A 23,058-nucleotide genomic window follows, 5' to 3' on the forward strand; every position below is an offset into this window, starting at 1 on the left:
TTTCGTTAACAATAATAACCTTGGTTTCTTCCAACAATAACCCCTTGTACTCCTGTAAATCTTGTACTAAGTGGACTCCTCTGTGACCTCTGACCTCTGTACAGGCTCCGCCCCCTGCTCCATCTGTCTGAATGTGTGTGTGTTTGTTGTTGTTCAGATGATCGTCCTCAGTCACACGTTTCTCATTTCCATCCTGTTCCTGTTTCTGCAGCTGTTCTCACACAGAAGGTGTCCTTTCACAGCCCATTAGACGGCGGCGCTCAGGCCTAATCCGTGGCGGAACGCGGCGGGCGTGGCCCTGGACGCCAACGCCACAATTAGGGGTGTTTAATTGTTATGTTGGAAGCAGAACAGGAAGCGGCGTGAACCCAGAGGATGATGGGAGATGAGCGCCGGGGGCAGATGTTCGGGCGCTCAGCCTCAGAAGCAGCTGTTGCTCAATGGGTCTTTGACCTGATGACATGATTTGTTGCTACGACGACGGCTCAGGAGGATTGAGTCGTCAACGGGAGTGGCTTTGATTGACAGCGGCATGTGGAGGCGGCGGACCTTCCTATTGGATGGTTTGTTTTAGAGAATACCAGCGGCCATGGGAGAAGCACGGCCAGGTGTCGGGTTTCATCATCTGTCAGAGACGGAGGACGACAGGAGACGGCAGCAAGACGGAGGGACACGAAACCCCCGAGAAGACAGAGGAGGACAGAGGAGGATGGAGGAGGACAGAGGAGGACGGAGGAGGACAGAGGAGGATAAAGGAGGATGGAGGAGGACAGAGGAGGACGGAGGAGGACAGAGGAGGATGAAGGAGGATGGAGGAGGACGAAGGAGGACAGAGGAGGAAAGAGGAGGACGGAGGAGGACAGAGGAGGATGAAGGAGGATGGAGGAGGATAAAGGAGGACGAAGGAGGACAGAGGAGGACAGAGGAGGATAAAGGAGGACGGAGGAGGATGGAGGAGGACAGAGGAGGACGGAGGAGGACAGAGGAGGATAAAGGAGGATGGAGGAGGACAGAGGAGGATGAAGGAGGACAGAGGAGGACGGAGGAGGACAGAGGAGGATAAAGGAGGATGGAGGAGGACAGAGGAGGACGGAGGAGGACAGAGGAGGATAAAGGAGGATGGAGGAGGACAGAGGAGGACGGAGGAGGACAGAGGACAGAGGAGGATGAAGGAGGATGGAGGAGGACGAAGGAGGACAGAGGAGGAAAGAGGAAGACGGAGGAGGACAGAGGAGGATGAAGGAGGATGGAGGAGGACGAAGGAGGACAGAGGAGGATAAAGGAGGACGGAGGAGGATGGAGGAGGACAGAGGAGGACGGAGGAGGACAGACAAGAACGGAGGAGGACAGAGGACAGAGGAGGACAAAGGAGGATGGAGGACAGAGGAGGACGGAGGACAGAGGAGGATGAAGGAGGACAGAGGGCAGAGGAGGACAAAGGAGGACAGAGGAGGACAGAGGAGGACAGAGGAGGACTAAGGAGGACAAAGGACAAAGAATGAGGACAGAAGAGGACAGAGGAGGATGGAGGAGGACAGAGGAGGACAAAGGTGGAAGGAGGAGAACAGAGGACAACAGAGGAGGACAAAGGAGGACGGAGGAGGATGGAGGAGGACAGCTGTCCACATCAATACTTAGACTGAAACCTACTGTCAGTTTATGATGTCGGACCAGTTTTAGACAAAAGTTTGGTGCAAGATTCAGGACCACATATGACAGTGGTCTGGGTCAAATTTAGGACCACATATGAAAGTGGTCCGGGCCAGATTTAGGACCACATATGACAGTGGTCTGGGTCAAATTTAGGACCACATATGAAAGTGGTCCGGGTCAGATTAGTGCTGTTCAGATCAGATCCAGGTCACACGTGGACACTTTCACCTTCAGTCTGAACAGAACCTTTAAAGATGAAAAAGATAAAAACAGTGTAAACTAGAAGCACTCGGAGAGCGCAGACCTCCGCCAAGGCTGATCAGTGGCCCCCCCCGTGGGCCCCCCCACGCCAAGGAGGTTATGTTTTTGCCAGGGTTTGTTTGTCTGTCTGTTTGTTTGTTTGTCTGTCCGTTAGTGTGCAACATAACTCAAAAAGTTATGGACAGATTTTGATGAAATTTTCTGGTCTGCGCCCCCCCCGTGGGCCCCCCCACCCCCGATCACCACCAAAATTTAATCATTTCTTCCTTATCCCATTTACAACAAACCCTGAAAATTTCATCAAAATCTGTCCATAACTTTTTGAGTTATGTTGCACACTAACGGACAGACAAACAAACAAACAAAGAGACAAACAAACAAACCCTGGCAAAAACATAACCTCCTTGGCGGAGGTACTGATGAAAGTGATGCAATAAGAAGAAAAAAATGACACAATGAAAAGGATGAAACTAGGAAAAAAAGGCAAAACATGATTGAAAAGATGAAACAAAAAGATGAAACCAGATGAAGACCATGTGACTGAAAAAAAAACAACAATCAGACCAATGTTTGTGTTATTTATGATCAGAACACGACAAACGCTGAACAAACGTAGAACTACAACATTCAGAATGAAGAGTTGAAAAAGGATCAAACTGCTGAAAAATGATGATGATGATGATACAGTCCAGAGGATGTGGACAGGATGAGGAGCTGATGAAGGTTAAAGACTGATGGTTTTTTTTTTTGTTTCTTCATTTTTATTTTTTTTTTAATCTCTGTTGTTAAATTATTGTGAAGTGAACCGTTGCCTGCAGGACCAACAAACCCAGAGCGACCCCCCACCCCCACCCCAAGAGACCCTCTGACCGAGTTGGGGGGTGGGGTGGGGGGTAAAACCTCCATTAGTGCGGGGGGGGGGGGGTATTATTGTGAGTATCTCCAGTGGCGGCAGCGTTTTACCTCCCACCACAGCCTGATGAATTAACTCTCTGCACTGCACGGGGGGATGGGGGGGGGTCTACTGTCCCTGTACTGTACATATGGACCCCCCCCACAGCCCACATTCACTATCACACACGCAAACTAGCACACACATGAGCGCACACACATGTGGAATTATTACTGCCGGAGGGGGGTGGTCATGGGGGGGGGGGGTGTCTACTGTAAAGCCTCATGCCGTGTGGTTTTATTGCCCGTTAAATGCGTGTTGGATAAATACGATCACATCTGTCACAACACGCTCTGATCCACGTCCACTGACGGAGAACCAATGACCAACGAATGACGACGGAGACGAAAAAGGATCAGATGAATAAAACCAGACGAAACAGGTTTGATCTGATGGTTTGAACTGATGTGAAGAACGTGAGGGTGGAACATCTACAACATCTGATGAAAAAATACAAACACTGATGATGTTAAAGACCTCAGACTGTTGAATAGAACTGATCTGCTCCTTGGTCTAACTCTGTTGATGGTTCTACCTCCAGGTCTGTCACATCTGAGGTCCAACACACAAACATACAGTCTGTGGAGGTTCTCATTGGTCCAGGTCAGGGTTCTTCTGGGTGGTTCTTCTGGACTGGTTTAACTTCAGTTCTCTGAACCGCTGACTTTCTTTCTTTCTTTCTTTCTTTAGGATCCCCATTAGCTGTACCACAGCTACAGCTATTCTTCCTGGGGTCCTTACAATAACCTTTACAACTTGTCAATGCGAATAACATACAAAATAATCATACAAAACAATTTTCACATACTACATGACATAGAAAAACAAAAAAAAACAAAAAAATAATAATAATAAAAAAAACAACAGACAAAAATAGACACGACAGCTCCTTCAGGTCAGCAGCGGTATGGTATATACAGTACATATAGTCAATTAACCCTGGTATCAATCATTTATGGTCAATAGATGTTTCTTAACTGGTTTCTTAAACAGATTTCTTTAACTCCAGTTTCCTGCAGCTCCGTCTGTTCTTCTGGGATTTAAAGACCACGTCGTTTGTTTGATGTTGAAAAACATCAAACTCATCTGAACATTTCCATAAATGGACTCAAACTCCTCAGACCTCCTCTTTACCCCTCCTCTTTTCTCCTCCTTTCTCCTCATTCCTCCTCATCGTCACCTTAACTCTTCATTTCCTATTCAGTCTTTTCCACTCTCATGTCTTGCTCTTATTTCTTCACACTGATCGTTGACGTCACTGACTCTTCTATGAACTTCTCTGTTGTTTCATCTGAGGATAATTGATCAGTCATTGGTCATTACAGCTGTCAATCACATATTTAACCCATATCTGCCTGAAAACACTCTAGTCTGCATCACACAGTAGATGTTCTACAGATAAAAACACTCCAGTCTGTTTTCAGTCTGTTTTTAGTCTGTTTTCAGTTTGTTTTTATTCATCTGCCTTTTGTTGGTGGTTCTTCTGCAGGATTCATCTGTGATTCTCCTGTAAACACCTTTCTGATCCATGTTCTTCAGCAGGACTTAGTTTTCCTTCACAAACCCTTTTCCTTCCAATAAAAACATGCCTCTTTCCATGCGTGGGAATGTTAACAACCTGGCAGATGACAAGAGTTTATTCTGGGTCACGACGGCAGAACCGGAGCTTCAGGTCCGACCCGTTTGGTTTTTCTTCATTTGTGGGAGTTTGTCGGAGCTTTATGAAGGCACTAGATCATGTTTGAGTGTCGAACAGAAAAGCAGCTCCTCTCAGATCAGAACAGATTCACTGAACTGATGATGTGGATTCATTATTTAGAGTCAGGGTTCAGCGTCACCGACCACAAATATCTGCACATCAGAGGAGGAAGCTCAGCCAACAGGAGGTCTGGACCAACGCAGCAGCAATCAGACGATAAACGCCAGGAAAAAAAACAAAAAACAGACAAACCACCGACGACAACGGATTCCAGATGGAGGAGGATGTTCGCATGTTTGGTCTCAAACTCCAGACAGAACTAGGGCTGTGTATCGGCAAGAATCTGGTGATATGATACAAATTACAATACTAGGATCACGATATATCACGATACTGTTAAAAAGGCAATTTTGTTTGTTTCTTTTTTTAAATGATTATTTCCTGGAAGAACTGAATTACAGCAGAAATCTGCACAAACACTAAACACATTTTTATTTGATCAGAACATGATCTAATGTTATATCACAAAATGTTCCTATGTTCAAACTGAAATTCTGTTTTACAGACATTACAGTTTAAGATCCTGTTCAAATGTTCATATTCTATTAGTTCAGAACTAACATCAGAACAGTATTTTAGTTAAATCCCAACAAAGGATCTAACATTATTTAATAAAAGAGTGTTAAATAATAATAAAGAAAGAAAAACATAAACAAAAATGACCTTCCACAATATCTGCATTTGAATAAATGCCTAAAAATATCGATACCGTACTTTTTAATATCGATACAGTATTGTCAAATGAAATATCGTGATATATTGCAGAACCGATATTTTCTTACAGCCCTAGACAGAAGCTCAGAAGGTCCTCATGTCCACCACCTTTAAAGTGGTTCTATGTAGAAGTGAGGGTCCAAACTCTGACCAGCAGGGGGCAGTCTGGTCCAAACTGTGACCAGCAGGGGGCAGTCTGGCCCAAACTGACCAGCAGGGGGCACTGTGGTCCAAACTGTGACCAGCAGGGGGCAGGCTGGCCCAAACTGTGACCAGCAGGGGGCAGTCTGGTCCAAACTGTGACCAGCAGGGGGCAGTCTGGTCCAAACTGACCAGCAGGGGGCAGTCTGGTCCAAACTGACCAGCAGGGGGCAGTCTGGTACCAGAACACACTAAAGAAAAACCAAAACCACCAACGAATCAACAAGTATGTATCCAAGACTGAAGCAGTCAATCAATAAAGGACAGAGGACACATGGAAAACAGGGACAAAAGACCTAAAAAAAAAAAAAAAAACTCAGAGAGGGAAAAAGAGAAATAAAAGATAAATAAAAAAACTGAGAGGGAAAAAGACAAATAAAAGATAATAAAACCAAACTGAGATGCTAAACCCACCTAAAGGACAATTAAACTAGACTAAAGTAACAAATGGAAACTTAGCAACGATAAGAACATCCCATAATAACTGTCTACCTTCATAAAATCCAAATGAGCCTGTCTTAGAAACACAGACATTTCCATCCAACTCCATTTACAGATGAAAACAACAGCTTCTACTTGTAGTATTTCTATTCTCGGACTGGATTGTTTCTTTCTGGTTCTCATCTGTGACTCACTACTCCCTCTAGTGGTCACATAAATCCTCTGGACTGTCTCTGTAAATAAATTCACTTCATATCTGTTCAGGCCAATACATTGGTATTTAATCTAAATATTAATGATGATCATTTGACATTATTTTTAAATATTTGAAAACACATTCACCCTTTAAAGAGTCGTAGAACTGTTGTGGCCAAGACCAAAACCAGATTAAATACACAACGGGCATTATGGGAAATGAGTGGTTCAAATATTCCAGTTTTACACTAAAGAAATATCTGAAAGACATTTTTCAACCACAGTTTGAACTTTAACCAATAAATCCAACAATTTTAACCAATAAATCAAACAATGAAGCAGATATAGACAGATGTGATTAAAGCTGTGGTTGGAACTGGAACTCAACGTTAACTTTAGCCAGAACCAAGAAAAACTGGAACAGAACTCAATATTAACTTTAGCCAGAACCAAGAAAAACTGGAACAGAACCCAACGTTAACTTTAGCCAGAACCAAGAAAAACTGGAACAGAACCCAACGTTAACTTTAGCCAGAACCAAGAAAAACTGGAACAGAACCCAACGTTAACTTTAGCCAGAACCAAGAAAAACTGGAACAGAACCCAACGTTAACTTTAGCCAGAACCAAGAAAAACTGGAACAGAACCCAACGTTAACTTTAGCCAGAACCAAGAAAAACTGGAACAGAACTCAACGTTAACTTTAGCCAGAACCAAGAAAAACTGGAACAGAACCCAACGTTAACTTTAGCCAGAACCAAGAAAAACTGGAACAGAACCCAACGTTAACTTTAGCCAGAACCAAGAAAAACTGGAACAGAACCCAACGTTAACTTTAGCCAGAACCAAGAAAAACTGGAACAGAACCCAACGTTAACTTTAGCCAGAACCAAGAAAAACTGGAACAGAACTCAATGTTAACTTTTGCCAGAACCAAGAAAAACTGGAACAGAACCCAACGTTAACTTTAGCCAGAACCAAGAAAAACTGGAACAGAACCCAACGTTAACTTTAGCCAGAACCAAGAAAAACTGGAACAGAACCCAACGTTAACTTTAGCCAGAACCAAGAAAAACTGGAACAGAACCAAACGCTAACTTTAGCCAGAACCAAGAAAAACTGGAACAGAACCCAACGTTAACTTTAGCCAGAACCAAGAAAAACTGGAACAGAACCAAACGCTAACTTTAGCCAGAACCAAGAAAAACTGGAACAGAACCCAACATTAACTTTAGTCAGAACCAAGAAAAACTGGAACAGAACCCAACGTTAACTTTTGCCAGAACCAAGAAAAACTGGAACAGAACCCAACATTACCAAGAAAAAAAGAGAACCAAGAAAAGTCTGAATGAAAACACTTGGATGAGACCAAAACAGATGATGAAATACATGAACTTCAGTCCAATATTCGACAAACTGCTTCCGTCTTCTGTTGGTCACTTTCACTTTCATATATAACAACATGATGAACAGTTTTTTGTCAAACTAACAAAAAAAGGTCATTACAACATCAAACTAAGGGAAAACTAGAGTTTACATCATTATACATTCAATTAATTAATTAATTAATCAATCAAATTCATTAATTCAATTAATTAAAGTTTTGCTTTATCAAAATTGAGAGAAAAACCTAAATTTGGATTTTTCCTCTGAAGACTGAACATAAACTAAAAATAGTCTTTTATAGTATAAAAGAAGGTAAAACTAAACTAAAATAGTTTGCACATCTGTTATGTGGTTTCATCAAGTTTTATTAAACTCAACCTCAGACATTTATTTTAACAGTAGATAAAAGAACACTGGGTCTGATAATGTTGACATGTGTCAGCTGATAGTTTGCATTATAGCTCTGTCAGCTTAGCTCTGTTAGCTTAGCTCTGTCACCCATTTAATTCTGTCATAACAGAAATATCCATGGAAACTCAGCAATAATGGAAAAAAGGACAAAAATGTGAAAAACATCTGTTTTAAACTGTGGATTTACAGTCAAACTGAAACAAACTGAACTCTGTCCTTTAAACCAGTTCCTGTTGTCCTTCTACAGGTTCAATAATCTCCTTTATTTCATTAAATGTTAACGTTCAGCCTAAAGGTGTCTGATGTGAAAAGTCACATCCAGGGTTTTTTCGTGACCGTGGGAATGTGATAAACGGGGTCATTGAGGTTTGGTTTTGGGCTGAATGCAGACACCTGTGGGCGGAGCTTCATGGGACTATAGTCTGAAGGACCTGGACCTGAAGGAACCAGCGGAACTAGAAGGTCTGAACCAGGATAATTATAGAGCCAGGAGCTAAAGGAGGCTGGGCCGTCATCTACAGACAAAAGGCCTTTGAAAGGACAGAGTTCCACAACGGAGGAAAAAAAAAAAAAAAGATACAAGCAACAAGAAACACATGCTCTGTAACAGTCGGATCCAGTTTCCTTTGGAGACCAAAACAAGGCGACGAGCTGGAAACATTCCTGCAGCTCTGTTCAACGACACTCTATACGCTGACTTTTGTTTGGCTGTTTTCATCCAGAAACTGGATGCACCGCCTCCATGGTGTTAGGACGGTGTTAGGATGGTGTTAGGACAGCGTTAGGACAACGTTAGGATGGCGTTAGGACAACGTTAGGACGGCGTTAGGACGGCGTTAGGACAGCGTTAGGACAGCGTTAGGATGGCATTAGGACAGCGTTAGGACGGCGTTAGGACGGCGTTAGGACGGCGTTAGGACAGTGTTAGGACGGCGTTAGGACGGCGTTAGGACGGTGTTAGGACGGTGTTAGGAAGGCGTTAGGACGGCATTAGGACAGCGTTAGGACGGCGTTAGGACGGCGTTAGGACGGCGTTAGGACGGTGTTAGGAAGGCGTTAGGATGGCATTAGGACGGCATTAGGACGGCATTAGGACGTCGCCTTCCACCCAGGAAACGGGACGGTTTAACAGGGAGGGGGACAACACACTCAAACGCAACATGAGCAACCTGCTGCCCCCACCGTTTATGTCCAAATCAGAACCATCTTTATTCACTTTAAACATACAACATTCTGTTCCTGTAGATGATTTATTACCAATAACTGCCTGTTAAATGTTAAATCAATTATTCTAATGATTGATAATCAGTTTCATGTCTGTGTTCAATTTCTCAAGTTCTAAAGTTTATAATTGAAGAAAAACAAGAACTAAATGAACCAATGATACATCATTTAAAGGTAAAAAACTCTAGTTTCATAACATTTACTTATAAATAAACATCTATTCTATTCTATTCTATTCGTAGTATATGGTATAAAATATAAGCTGAACTACATCAAGATACATTTAGCTGAAACAGTTTTTAATGTATTTTTTATACAAACAGCATTGGACCCATGGTGCCAAATTGCCCTCCTGTGGTGCAACAGTGGCATTGCACCCAAACACCCTCCCGTGTCCTGTGCTGCAACATCGATGGGACGGACATCGATGGGACGGACACGGGGCGTGGCCAAAATGTGCATTATATAGTAGGATGAATATTATCAATGATGGACTGGACCAGTCATGTGACCAGTCATGTGATGGTTCATATGACCTCATGACACCGAACAGGAAGTACCTTTGTCTTCCATCAGGTGTTTCATTTGTTTAGTCATTCTTAAATTTGCTGTAGATGCAGATGTGTGCAGGTCCAGTGTACGTTGGTCAAATACTCACATTTGATGTTGAAGGATGCGTTCGTGGACCGTAGGACTTCTCCGCTCGCCGTGTTCTGGGCAACGCACTCGAAGTTTCCTGCGTCCAGCTGTCGGTCAACAGCGGTGAACTTGAGGTTACTACCCTCCTGGAAGCGGCGGTCATCGTTCTCCAGCGGTCGTCCGTCGTGGAACCAGCTGTAGTGGATGTCGGCTGGGTCGCTGACCTCGCAGCGGAGCATGGCACTGCGGCCGTGCAATGCATCCTGGGACTTGGGCTCCTTGGTGAACTGGATGGCAGCCTGGGCGGACAGAACTGGAGGAGGGAAGCAGAGGACCAGGGTTAGAATGGAGCCGCTGTTCGGCTTTTATTGGATTTTCCGTTCATTAAACATTTAGACGATGGTGTGACCCCGACAGGAATGTGATGTTAAGACAAAACGCCTCCATGTGACTGATGTCGTAAAAGCATCCGAATAAAAACACGAACGGAAAACAACGGACAGTCTAATGGGCTCGAACAGTAACCCTTATATGTCCTCCGTGGTGCGTTCAGGGACTGAAGGGTTAAGTCCAGACGCTGCTGCAGGACTCCAGTTTTCTGCTCTAGTTCCTTCAGTCTCTCTGAGTCTGAAGCATCAGCACTGACGCATCTGCAGTTTAGACCGAGGTCTGAGACACGATTTAAGACAAGCATGCAAGAGGCAGCGTCTGACAGCAGGAAAACGAATATAAGCAGAGAAGAAAAGCTGAAAATGAATACAAGCAGAGAATAAGTGTTCAGAGAACGCAAACCTCTGCCAAGCACCCTGAACAGTGGGCATGTGTGGATCGACTATTTCTTTTTAAATTAAACAGTTCAAGGTTTTTCCATACAGCAGAAAATGCTGAAGCTTGGTACCAGTCATGTATGTCAAATTATATTAAATTCCAATCAATATTTGTTGAGTTATAATGAAAAATGTGTGGTAAATGGGATTGTCGATGTTAAATTGAAATGTCCACAGAGTCCACATTCCACAGTGGATGTGGACAATTTTGTGCCAGATACAAGATATTGTTATAAGCTACGGGTGGATCAAATTGGAGGCTAATCGGAGTCGTTTTGAATTTTTTTATGAATTTTGGGAAAATTGCTCAATGATGAGAGATAGGAAAATTGTAGATTTTGTGACCTTGCTGTGACCTTGAACTTTGGCCTACTTGGCCCAAAATTGAATGGGTTTGTCCCAGGGCCTAGGCCTATCTGTGGGTTAGATTTGGGAAAGATGGTTGGAATAGTTTTCCCATAAAGTTGCTAACAAACAAACAAACACACAAAGCAAAGTGATCACAATACCTCCTGGCAGAGCTAATAAAAGCTGAAAATGAATAAAAGCAGAGAATCAAACCACGTGATCAGAAATGGGTCAGATTCTACACATTGAAAAGGAACTGAAAACACAGCAGTTTGATCTGTTAAACACTGAACTGGTTCACCTCCACCTCCTCCTCCTTCCTTTTGCATCTTTTATATTTGACTTCATTTTCATCTTTTATCTTAAATGTCTCATTGCACCTTGTGTCATTTTTGTTTTTCTGTATCTTTCATGTTATTATCATCTTTCATTCCATTCATTCATGACTCTTACGTCATTTGTTCCATCTTTTACAGATGTACAGCCCATATATTGATTCATTTTCCAATACTGACCTTATTTTTTTTTTGAAAACCGATATTTGATCAGTTGTATAAGTGTTCAGATATTTGCTCAGGCACCTGAAGTTCAAGACATGAAAACAGTTCTATGGGTACGTTTATTCAGAATTTCGTTTACTTTGCTGCATATAAATCTTAATTATCTGAGTGTCTCAACCAAGGTTCTAATAGTTTTGGATTTTTCATTCTAGTTTAGTTTTATTTAGTTTTGACTTTTTTTTTTCTAATTCAGTTAGTTTTAATTTATTTTTAGAGCAGGTTTGCTAGTTTTTATTAGCTTTCATTTTTTTCTAAAGGCTTAGTTTTAGTTTAGTCGTATCTTTTCTCTTCTTCTCCATCGTATTCACATAAATCCCAGACAGGACTCTGCTGCTTCCAGCCCAACTTTAGTCTCCATGTTTCCAGGTAGAGTGAGGACCAGAAGACGACTGGAAACCACAAGTAATGGACTGTCAAGTGTCGTACGGTGCCGCTAGCTAAAATTGCTTGAGGGAAATAAATCGATTTCGTATCAATCTGAGACTGACAAAGAAAAAAACGAAGGGAATTTTATCCATCATTTTTATCTGTTTAAGTTAGTTTTGTAAGCACACAATACAGTTGTTAGTTTTCGTTTTTTTTCTTTTATAGTTTTTATTTATTTCAGTTAATGAAAATGTTTTTTCAGTTTTAGTTTTTGGCATTTCGTTAGTTTTCGTTAAAGATAATAAGCTTGTGTTCAACTGTATTTTATGGTGAATGTGCTTTAAAAACAAAAAAATCAGCCTCAAAAATCTGCTGTAGATATGGGATTGAACAAACTTTATAAAATCGTCATCGTCCTTCAAAAACCCACATGGGTCGACCTCTAACCTTTTCCATCTTGCTTCATGTCAGTCTCTGTGCTTTTGAAACCCTTTGTATCTTTTATGACTAAAGATGAGCCTAAATATCATCCATTAAACTAAAACTATACTGATAATTATTAAAATCAGCTGATGAGAAAATAATAATATAATAAAGCGTTTCATTTATGAGCTCCTCCAAAAAAACAGAGGAAAACAGGAATAAAAACAGATTTCAGATTTAAAGACACATTTAAAGCATTAACGCAGTCAACCCCCCCGAAACCAAGGGTTTGGATGAACATAAATGTAAACGTGTTTTCTGTCTCCTCGTCCACACCGATGTTAGAGCGATGACAGACGAGGAAACGCCGTCCGTCCAGGAAAAGTCCCCGATGAGGTGTTTGACATTCCTCAGGTTGATTGGCAGGGGGCGTCGGCCAAGTTCTACTGTTCAAACACACCACAGCAACTGACCTACATCTGCAGGCCACGCCCCCAAGCCACACTCACAACGCACCACGTCATTCATTCATGACTTTTGCACATTTTTCTTTCATCTTTCATGTCATTTTCTGCAAATTTAGACTCATTTATGTCTTTAATTACAACCAAAACATCAAACTGTAATTTTAATAACATTATGTCTGTTTATATCATTTATACATATGTACCTTATAACTTTTATTTTATTTTTATTTTATTGGTTTATTTAATAAATAAACTGACCAATTACAGCAGAGTATGACTCCCATTACACTCATGTTCATATTTGTTCAGAATAGTCACATTTTTTGTAAAAGGACAGTTTGTAAATAGGGCTGTGGCGATATGATACAAATGACAAGACAAGGATCATGATAACATATATCATGAAATATCATGATACTGTTAATTGTTGTTGATTTTTGTTCATTTTATTCAATATTTTGTTTTGTAGATTATTTAGTTAATTTTTGTTCATTTTGTTCAATATTTTAATTGCTTTGTTGTTATTTAGTTGATTTTTGTTCATTTTGTTCAATATTTTAATTGTTTTCTTGTTATTTAGTTGATTTTTGTTCATTTTTGTTCAATATTTTACTTGTTTTATAGATTATTTAGTTCATTTTTGTTCATTTTGTTGACTCTAGTTCTTTTTACCTCCACCAGGAGGTATTGTGATCACTTTGCTTTGTGTGTTTGCGTGCGTGCGTGTTTGTTTGTTAGCAAGATAACTCAAAAAGTTATGGAGGGATTTTCATGAAATTTTCAGGAAATGTTGATATGCCCCCCCACCCCCAATCGCCACCAAAATTTAATCATTTCTTCCTTGTGCCAGTATCAACATTTCCTGAAAATTTCATGAAAATCCCTCCATAACTTTTTGAGTTATCTTGCTAACAAACAAACACGGGAGGCAGATCTGTCCTGGCGGAGGTCTGCGCTCTCCGAGTGCTTTTCTTTTTCTTGATAGTTTTGCTCTGTTTTTGCTTGTTTGTCGTTAATTAGTTCATTTTGTCTCCTATGTGGTTGATCTTTTTAACTTTCTGTGTTCAGAGGTGGATTCAGTTCAAACCTGGGTCTTTGTCTAAATATGAACAGATGAATAATTAAACCATTCCATCTGTTACAGGTTTTAAACAGACCCAGGGTCAGTTTTGTCATAGAATCGATGTCCAGATAAGGTTCAGATAAACGTCCTTCAGATCAGGTTTTATCTCTGGAACTGGGAACGTGTGACTCCACCCCCCCACCAGGAGGCTTACCCCCCACCCACATTGGTGACATGCCTGAGGCTCAGAGGTGATCACCAGACCAGACCAGACCCTTGTCTCCACGGCGATGGTGGCTGCTCACCACCAACCCCCCCCGCAGCTGCTCTGGGATGTTTCAGATTGACAGGTGACACGTGGGCGGAGCAAGGAGCAGCCGGGTTGGAGCCGCCAGAGCGAGAGGCTCTGATTGGACAGTCGGACTCCTCTGAAACTCCTGTTACCATGGCATCACATGACATGACGCGAGGATGAGAACCATAAAGGAAGAGTCGTGTTTTAAGGAGTCGCCTTCGTCAGCGTCTGTGGCGATAATGACGCGGTGATGACGGCTCAGATCTGTTCTAGTCTACGCAGATGTAGGGCTCAGATCTGTTCTAGTCTACGCAGATGTAGGGCTCAGATCTGTTCTAGTCTACGCAGATGTAGGGCTCAGATCTGTTCTAGTCTACACAGATCTACGGCTCAGATCTGTTCTAGTCTACGCAGATCTACGGCTCAGATCTGTTCTAGTCTACGCAGATCTACGGCTCAGATCTGTTCACTGTGGATCTATAAGATGAAAAAGTCACTCCTTCAATGTCTCATTTTATTTATAATCCATAAACATAATTAATCTCAGATCTGTGACACTTGAGCTTAAATTTGTTCATGTTTTGATCATTTTGTTGATATTTTTGGTCTTTGCGATTATGTTTTGTTATTTTGTTCTTTTTTTGATAATTTTGCATAGTTTTCCTCACATTATTTTTCAGTACTGTGTTTATTACCTCCGCCAAGGAGGTTATGTTTTTGCTGGTGTTGGTTTGTCTGTCTGTCTGTCTGTCTTTCTGCCTGTGTGCAAGATAACTCAAAAAGTTATGGACAGATTTGGATGAAAATTTCAGGAAATGTTGATACTGGCACAAGGAACAAATGATTAAAATTTGGTGGTGGTGGTACTGATCTGCCTTGGCGGAGGTCTGTGCTCTCCAAGTGCTTCTAGTTTTGTTCATATTTTTGCTCCTTTTTAATAAATTAGTGCCTGATTGGGTTCATTTTTTCACTAATTTATGTTCATTTCGTTAACGATTACGTTCTTTTTTGATCATTTTGCTGATTTTGTTGATTATTTGTTCATTTGCATGTGCGCAATACCACAAGTACAATTACACAAACTGAACCACACAACGACAACACAAACTGAACCACACAACAACTACACAAACTGAACCACACAATGACAACTACGCAAACTGAACCACACAATGACAACTACGCAAACTGAACCACACAATGACAACTACACAAACTGAACCACACAATGACAACTACGCAAACTGAACCACACGACAACTACACAACCTGAACCACACGACGACAACTACACAAACTGAACCACACGACGACAACTACACAAACTGAACCACACGACGACAACTACACAAACTGAACCACATGACGACAACTACACAAACTGAACCACACAATGACAACTACACAAACTGAACCACACGACGACAACTACACAAACTGAACCACACAACGACAACTACACAGACTGAACCACACAACGACAACTACACAGACTGAACCACATAACAACTACACAAACTGAACCACACAATGACAACTACACAAACTGAACCACACGACGACAACTACACAAACTGAACCACATGACAACTACACAAACTGAACCACACAACGACAACTACACAAACTGAACCACACAATGACAACTACACACACTGAACCACACAATGACAACTACACAAACTGAACCACACAATGACAACTACACAAACTGAACCACACAATGACAACTACACAAACTGAACCACATGACAACTACACAAACTGAACCACACAACGACAGCTACACAAACTGAACCACACAACGACAGCTACACAAACTGAACCACACAACGACAGCTACACAAACTGAACCACACAACGACAACTACACAAACTGAACCACACAATGACAACTACACAAACTGAACCACACGACGACAACTACACAAACTGAACCACACAATGACAACTACACAAACTGAACCACACAATGACAACTACACAAACTGAACCACACAATGACAACTACACAAACTGAACCACATGACAACTACACAAACTGAACCACACAACAACTACACAAACTGAACCACACGACAACTACACAAACTGAACCACACAACGACAGCTACACAAACTGAACCACACAACAACAACTACACAAACTGAACCACTCTTCTGCTTCCTACTCTACATCCTTTTCTGGTTGTTGGTTCAATGCCCCCTAGAGGCAGAAATTAGACTGAATGCCTTTAAGACATATTCAATAATAAATGCATCCTAAAGTACATTTTTACTTCTGTGTTTCTTTAGTTTTTTGTCCTGTTTTTGAGTCGAAGTGTCACTGGTTTTAGACTCTACTCCAGTCTGAATGGAACCCTGTTGGTGGATGCTGGTGTTCCTCAGGGCCCTGATCCAGGACCCCTTGTGATCGTGGTACTGAGGTGCTAATGGTTCAGGATGGGCAGCCAATTAAAACAGTGTTTGGGTGTATCATCGTCGTTGACACTTGGCTCCCACAGCATTTATCAAGATTTTTATGGCCGCCGTCCACGCCCCACCCACTTGGTGCTGTCTGTGACCTCAGTGTTTTTCTTCTTCCTGCTGTCACGGACGACGTATGAAGCTCGTCTTCATGTCAAACGTGGAGGTCGGTCGACAGACAGCATCTCGTTACGCACCGAGGAACGCCGTTTCCATCGCTATGGAAACCATTCATCAAAAGGTGAATTTGACTTAGGAAAAGGCAGCTCCGAGCGGCCGCTGTCATGTTTCTGATTAAAGAACTCATTTAACGGGTTGTCAGAAGGTGCAGGCACTGCTCCGAGGTGTCACATCGACTTCAGACGATTCACAGATTGAAGTACGCACTGATCTCCATCTGGGTTTGGAACGGCACCGTTCATCTAGAAGCAGCTTTAACGGAACACAGGCTTCATCTGTACATTTGAGTTCCTCACATTCATAGAGAAAAAATACTGTTTAGATCCAAACATTAGAGTACTTGTCTGAGGAACGATTCAAATTATAAATATTTGTTTTTATGAAAATTATCTAATTATCTGAATCATCTTTGATCTTTTCCTTCTTAAATGTTTTTAATCTCTTGTACATCAGTTTTATGGATCTTTTTCATCTTGGTGCTCATTTTACATCATTTTTGTCTTGAGTTTTTTATGGTATTTTCATGTTTTCACATCTTTTATGTCGTATTATTGCATATTTTATATCATCATAATTTTGTATCTTGTACATATTTTTCCCTCGTTCCGTCTTTTATCATATTCTTGTATCTTGTTACATTCTTTCCATATTGTTGCATCTTTACTGTTGTTTTCGTCTTATTGCTGATTTTACATCCTTTTTATATAGTATTTTTTGTTGTTTTCATGATGTCACATTTTACATCCTCACATTTTTTCCATCTTTTTATTTTTTTGCTAAAAGTATAGATTTTAATACATGAATCCACCTCTGACCTTGACGTTTATCATAAATATCCACATGTGATTGGAACATTTGCGTATTTTTGGTTCTATAGGAAAGCGTCCACATCCACCTGGAGATGCTGTTGCCATGCCGATGCTTCCTGGTAACCAGGCGGGGAGCAGCAGGTCTTTGTCGGAACAGAGCTTCCTGCTGTCAGTGTTGACGAGCACAGACGCCGATAGTGATGGAGGTGAGTTTGGTTTTAATGAGGTGGTTTGAGTAGATTCACCTCCACAGTCAAATCAGATCCGACAAGAAGAGCAGCTGCCAACGAATTAACAAAAAAAGAAAAGAAAAGAACTGAAAAGGAAATAAAAGAAAAAGAAAAGAACTGTCAGAGGTAAAAAGAGAAGGAGGCTGTGATGCTCTGAGTGTGGATTTCAATCAGAAGTGATGGAACGAACAGACAGGAGGAATCCAATCAAACTCTGGGGTTGGTTTAATGGACGTGATGGAAAAAAGAACCGGTTCTTTGTACGACTTCGGTTCCATTTCCATCAGACGAACCTGTGTAACTGAATCAAGTCCGACCCAGATGTTACTGTGAACGTTACTGAACTGGAACAAACGATAAAACCTAGTCAACACACATTTATCTAATTAACTCCAAACACTCTGGTACTTTTCAATAACTCAGATATTACACATTTATGAAAATATAGGTTTTTGTCTTAGTAATAATAGTTTAAATGGCAAAAAGGCCTGTACAAAAATAAAAACATTAAACTCATTATTGGATTAAAATGTCACATTTCAAGTATAATTAAAGCTGCAAGCAGCATTGGGCGGGACCTCGCACCGGGCGTTCCGCCTCCCCCGCGATCCGCCTCCCGTGACCGTCGACACCTCAGCTCCACTCACACCTCTCCGTCCCCATACCAGTTCCCACCCTTTAGTGTCTGTCCTCCTTACATCTGTACAGAACACCAGCGACCCTCTGCTGAAACCACCATCACCTTTAAATGAGACTTTTATTTTGGAAACCCTACTGTGTGTATGTGCATTTGTTTAGTATGTGAGGGAAAGAATCAGTTAGAAAAATGAATTGAAGTTGTATGAATAAGTGAGTATAAAAGTGATGATTTCTCACAGTTAAGGCTTTTATTTTGGAAAAACCCTATTGTGTGAGCATGTGTGTCTGTGAGAAAGAGTACTTTTGAATGAAGAAACATTGTACAAACAGTTGAGCGTTTGGTCATAAAAATGAAAAGAAGTTATGTAAAAGACAGTATGTATTATTTTTAATAAGGGTTTTATTTTGAAAAAAATGTACTGTGTTTACTTTGTAATGTGTGCAAAATGTCCAATATCCACAACAAAATACAGCAAAACATGTTTTAAAATGTGATGGAGGGAAGAAAAAAAAAAAAAAAAAAAAAAAAAGCTATTTCCCTTCTTGGGGTTTGAACCCAGGACTCCTGCATAACAGAACACTGCTCTAACCACTGATCTATTATCAGACACCCACCAGATGGCAGCAGTGTCCTTTATATGGGGATATTGTCATTGTGAAAAGTGAAACTACACATACTCTTCCAAAAATCGCCATTTTTCCATAACCGGAGGTCGTATCAGAAAAATTCTTTCACTTTTGGATTCTGCAGACTTGTGGGAATTTAATGAGATAAAACTTTTGTGTCAAAAGTCTAAAATGAATAAGCAGTAATTGCAGAAACGTAGAGTAACTTTCAAAGGCAGATTGCCAACTTCCTGTTGGAGTTAGCTCATAAGTGTCAGTGTATGATTTGTCGGGCTCAATCAGACCAACATTTTGGCATTTGTTTCATGTTTCTGTGACATTCCTACTGGCCGCTAGGGAAGATTTTGTGTGTTTTTTAGTACATAGGTGGCGCTACAGAGTCCATTTTGGCACCCAAGGGGTTAATTTTGATATGGTATGAAAGTGTTCAGCAGCCATGACATACATGGCAAATTTGGTGAGTTTTGGAGCATGTTAAGGGTGTCAAATGGCAGTCTAAAGTGGAAAAAGAATGAAAAGAAAAAAAATTGTTATAAATCAATAACCGTACATGCTATCTTAAAAATTTTTGCATGTGAGTATTGTGGTGAGTACCGTGAACGCGTAGATATATCACATGTGGGGAAAAACTCCAAAGTGAAAAATGAGTTTCAAACATCGCAACTTTGCGGCCCTGTAAAAGAAAAACTAAGACAGGTCTGGAAAAAGTGTGAGATCAGTTTTTTGATGAGGGTTCACTCTATCTTTTGGGGCTATTTAGAAGTCAATATGACAAATGGTGTCATCGGAGTTAGTTTTAGAAATTTTATTTTGAAAGGCATATTGCGAACTTCCTGTTGGAGTTAGGTCATAAGTGTCAGTGCATGATTTGTAGCGCTTTATCCAACAAAAATTTTGGCACTGGTTTCATGTCTGTACAACATTCCTACTGGCCACTAGGGCAGTTGCCATTTTTTTCACATAGGTGGCGCTAGAGAGGCCATTTTGGCACCTATGGGGTTATTTTTTTCATTTTATCAAATTTTTCGCCAGGCCTGACATGTGTGCCAAATTTGGTGAGTTTTCGTGCATGTTCAGGGGGTCAAAATCCAGGTCAAAGTGGTGTGTGAATAATAATAATATAAAAACGAACGAATAACAATAGGGCCTTGCTTGCAGGCAAGGCCTCTCACTGTGTGAGAGGGCCTTACCTTTCGGCTCGGTCCCTAATTATCTGCCAGTGCAGGAAGAAATATTATCTGAGGGTTATAGAATGAAACAATATTATTTTCAAGCAGAATATACTTGTTTCAAGTCTGCATAGTAAAGTTGTTTTTATATATATTGTATATATGTTGTTATGCAGAGTAATGACTCCATATATCTGTATTTCCAGGTCCAACTGTACAATCCAGTCCAAATGTGTTGAGGGTAAACAGTTCCTGTGTCCTCCATACAAATGGAGCTGATTTTATTATAAGTATTTTTTAAATTAGTTGTAATATCTCAGTGGGGTTCAGAACAAGAGGAACATTATTGGAATAAATCAAATAATCTGAACCAGATTAAGTCTAAATAAGTAAATACATCTAAAAAAAAATTACCTTTCGGATAAATATTCCAAATTCAGGTCAGTTTATCTAGATCAGATATTCATTTTTTACAGTGTATACTTTATATTTTATGCTCATTGTCTTTTTCATGCCATACTTAAATGTCTCTGTGTTTTGTTCGTTTTCATTTCTTAGTTAAATTATTCTCTTTCTATTTTTATTCATCTTAAATGCTCAAAGTCAGATGTTCATTTTCCAGATAAACCTGTTTACTGAACACATGACAAAAAAAAACACTTTGAATTTTACAGCTTCAGGTTTTACAGTAAATAATTAAATGTGTGAGTTCCAACAGTGACACCAACAGAACCAAAAGATACTAAAACTGCCTTTAATGGGACCGAGTCAGAACCACTGTCCGTCCACCAGTCCAGAACCAGCTCATGAAGTCCAGACCTCCCAAACCCTGCAGACGATGCCATCAGTCTGAACTAAGACATAGCTGTCAGACACATGGACCTGTCCCTCGTCTCCTATCCCCGTCCCTCGTCTCCAGTCCCCTTAAATACCATCCTGTCGGCTCCGAGCACCAGAGGATTCTGGGATTCCGCACAAACACAGACAACTGATGACAGCCTGTGTTTGACAGAGTCAGTGAAGCGTCAACAGGCAGTTTTAACCCAAGAAGGAAACAGACAGGATTATTTTTAGCTCATATAAACATGTGTTCCTGCAGAGACAGAACTGGACGATACGCCGCTAAATAAATAAAATAAAAATAAATAAACAAAAACATTATGAACGCTGTCAGGTCCGTTTATTTTAATAATTATCACATTAAATGTCAACTCATTTTTTTCAGTTTTTCTCCATTTTCACTTCTACAGATTTTGTGTCTGTTCTAATGTTATGTTTTAAAGGTGTAGTGTGTAATTTCCACCACTAGGGGTCTGCCAATCACAAAAATAACAACAAATACCATTAGATATTATATTTTAGAATAGAATCACCTCAGCCGTCTTCATGACTAGGACCTGATGGGAAATACTTACCAAATTAATATTCAGTTTTCAGTTCCAAGTGAAAGTTGAAGAAGCAGACAATTTTTATTTGCTTCGAAATAATTTAAGAAGTGTTTTTTTTTCCTCTTTTTTGATGTAACAGACAAAAATCAATCAAATAGAAATGAAAAATTATTAGTTTTTGTCAACAATAAAAGATGCTACAAGAAAAAAATTATGTTTAGGGATGCACCGATCCGATACCAGTATCGGGCATCAGCTACGATACTCAGTGTGTGTACTTGTACTTGTACTCATAAAAGTAATCCAATACAACTGCACCAATACCACTTATGGCCGTGTGACATTCACAGTTCAGTGCAGCAGGTACGAGGAGGAGGAATGGCGGTGATAAAAGTAATGCCGACTGCCAGTAACGTTACAGACACGGATACGGACGCAGTGTTCTGTCCGTCCTCTGCGTACATTCCATCTGTTTACCAGGTGCTGGCGGATGCGTACCCAGACGGAGAATACCAGCGGAACCGTGGAGGTAGAGGATCTGTTCAAAGAACCACTGTGTGAGTTAGAGAAAAACTACTGACACATTTAGGACAACTACCAAACTTATCGCTAATCTCTCTTTTCTCTTCCTGCTGAAGCTAAGCTTTTAAACCTTACCAGAGAAAATGCAGCAACATTAGTATCACATTAGTGTTACCTCTGTCATCTCCATGTTTGTTATTACTGACTTTCTTCTTCTTCTCATTTAACTTTCCTTGTCTTTGTGGTATTTGTCCAGTATGGTTAATTCAGAGCGGCGCCCCCTGGTGGATTAATTGACAAATGCTCATTCCAACACATTAAATGTCAGCAGCAGCACTTTGTTCCAGTCAGACTAATGACAACGACAATGAAGCACATTTATAAACTGGAATGGGATTATTAAGTACTCGTATTGGTACTCGGTATCGGCAAGTACTCAAATTGCCGATACCTTGTACTTGTACTCAGTCTGGAAAAAAGTGGTATCGGTGCATCCCTAATTATGTTTAAGGTGAAAATTAACTGAATTATTTGTAAAAGATGTCAACGAGACAAAGGCGACAAAATTTGTAAGAAAATAACAAACGTTTTAAATGCGAGATGTTTGTAAAGACAAAAATAACATAAAAGATGCAATAAAACAAAAACATAAAAGACATAATGAGAAAAAGACATGATATAAAAACATTAACAAGATGAAGACGACGTGAAAAAAAATGAGAGAAAAACAGAATAAACAGAAATGATGTAAAAGATGTAAATGCCAAAAGACGTACAAGACATAAACAACAAAAGCTGTACAAGATGTAAACAACAAAAGATGCAGAAGATGTAAATAATAAA

General features: G+C 40.6%; 1 protein-coding gene across 1 annotated transcript in view; it reads right to left on the bottom strand.

The window, feature by feature from the left end:
* The window catches only part of ptk7b (protein tyrosine kinase 7b), a 103,430-nt gene that overhangs the window by 26,677 nt on the left and 53,695 nt on the right, over positions 1-23,058 (bottom strand). The window contains exon 2 of the mRNA XM_030155808.1: positions 9,856-10,149. Within this exon, the coding sequence (XP_030011668.1) occupies positions 9,856-10,149 (294 nt within the window). The remainder of the gene's footprint in view (positions 1-9,855; positions 10,150-23,058) is intronic.

The sequence above is a fragment of the Sphaeramia orbicularis genome, chromosome 15 (genome assembly GCF_902148855.1).
Source record: "Sphaeramia orbicularis chromosome 15, fSphaOr1.1, whole genome shotgun sequence".
Classification (NCBI taxonomy): Eukaryota; Metazoa; Chordata; class Actinopteri; order Kurtiformes; family Apogonidae; genus Sphaeramia; species Sphaeramia orbicularis.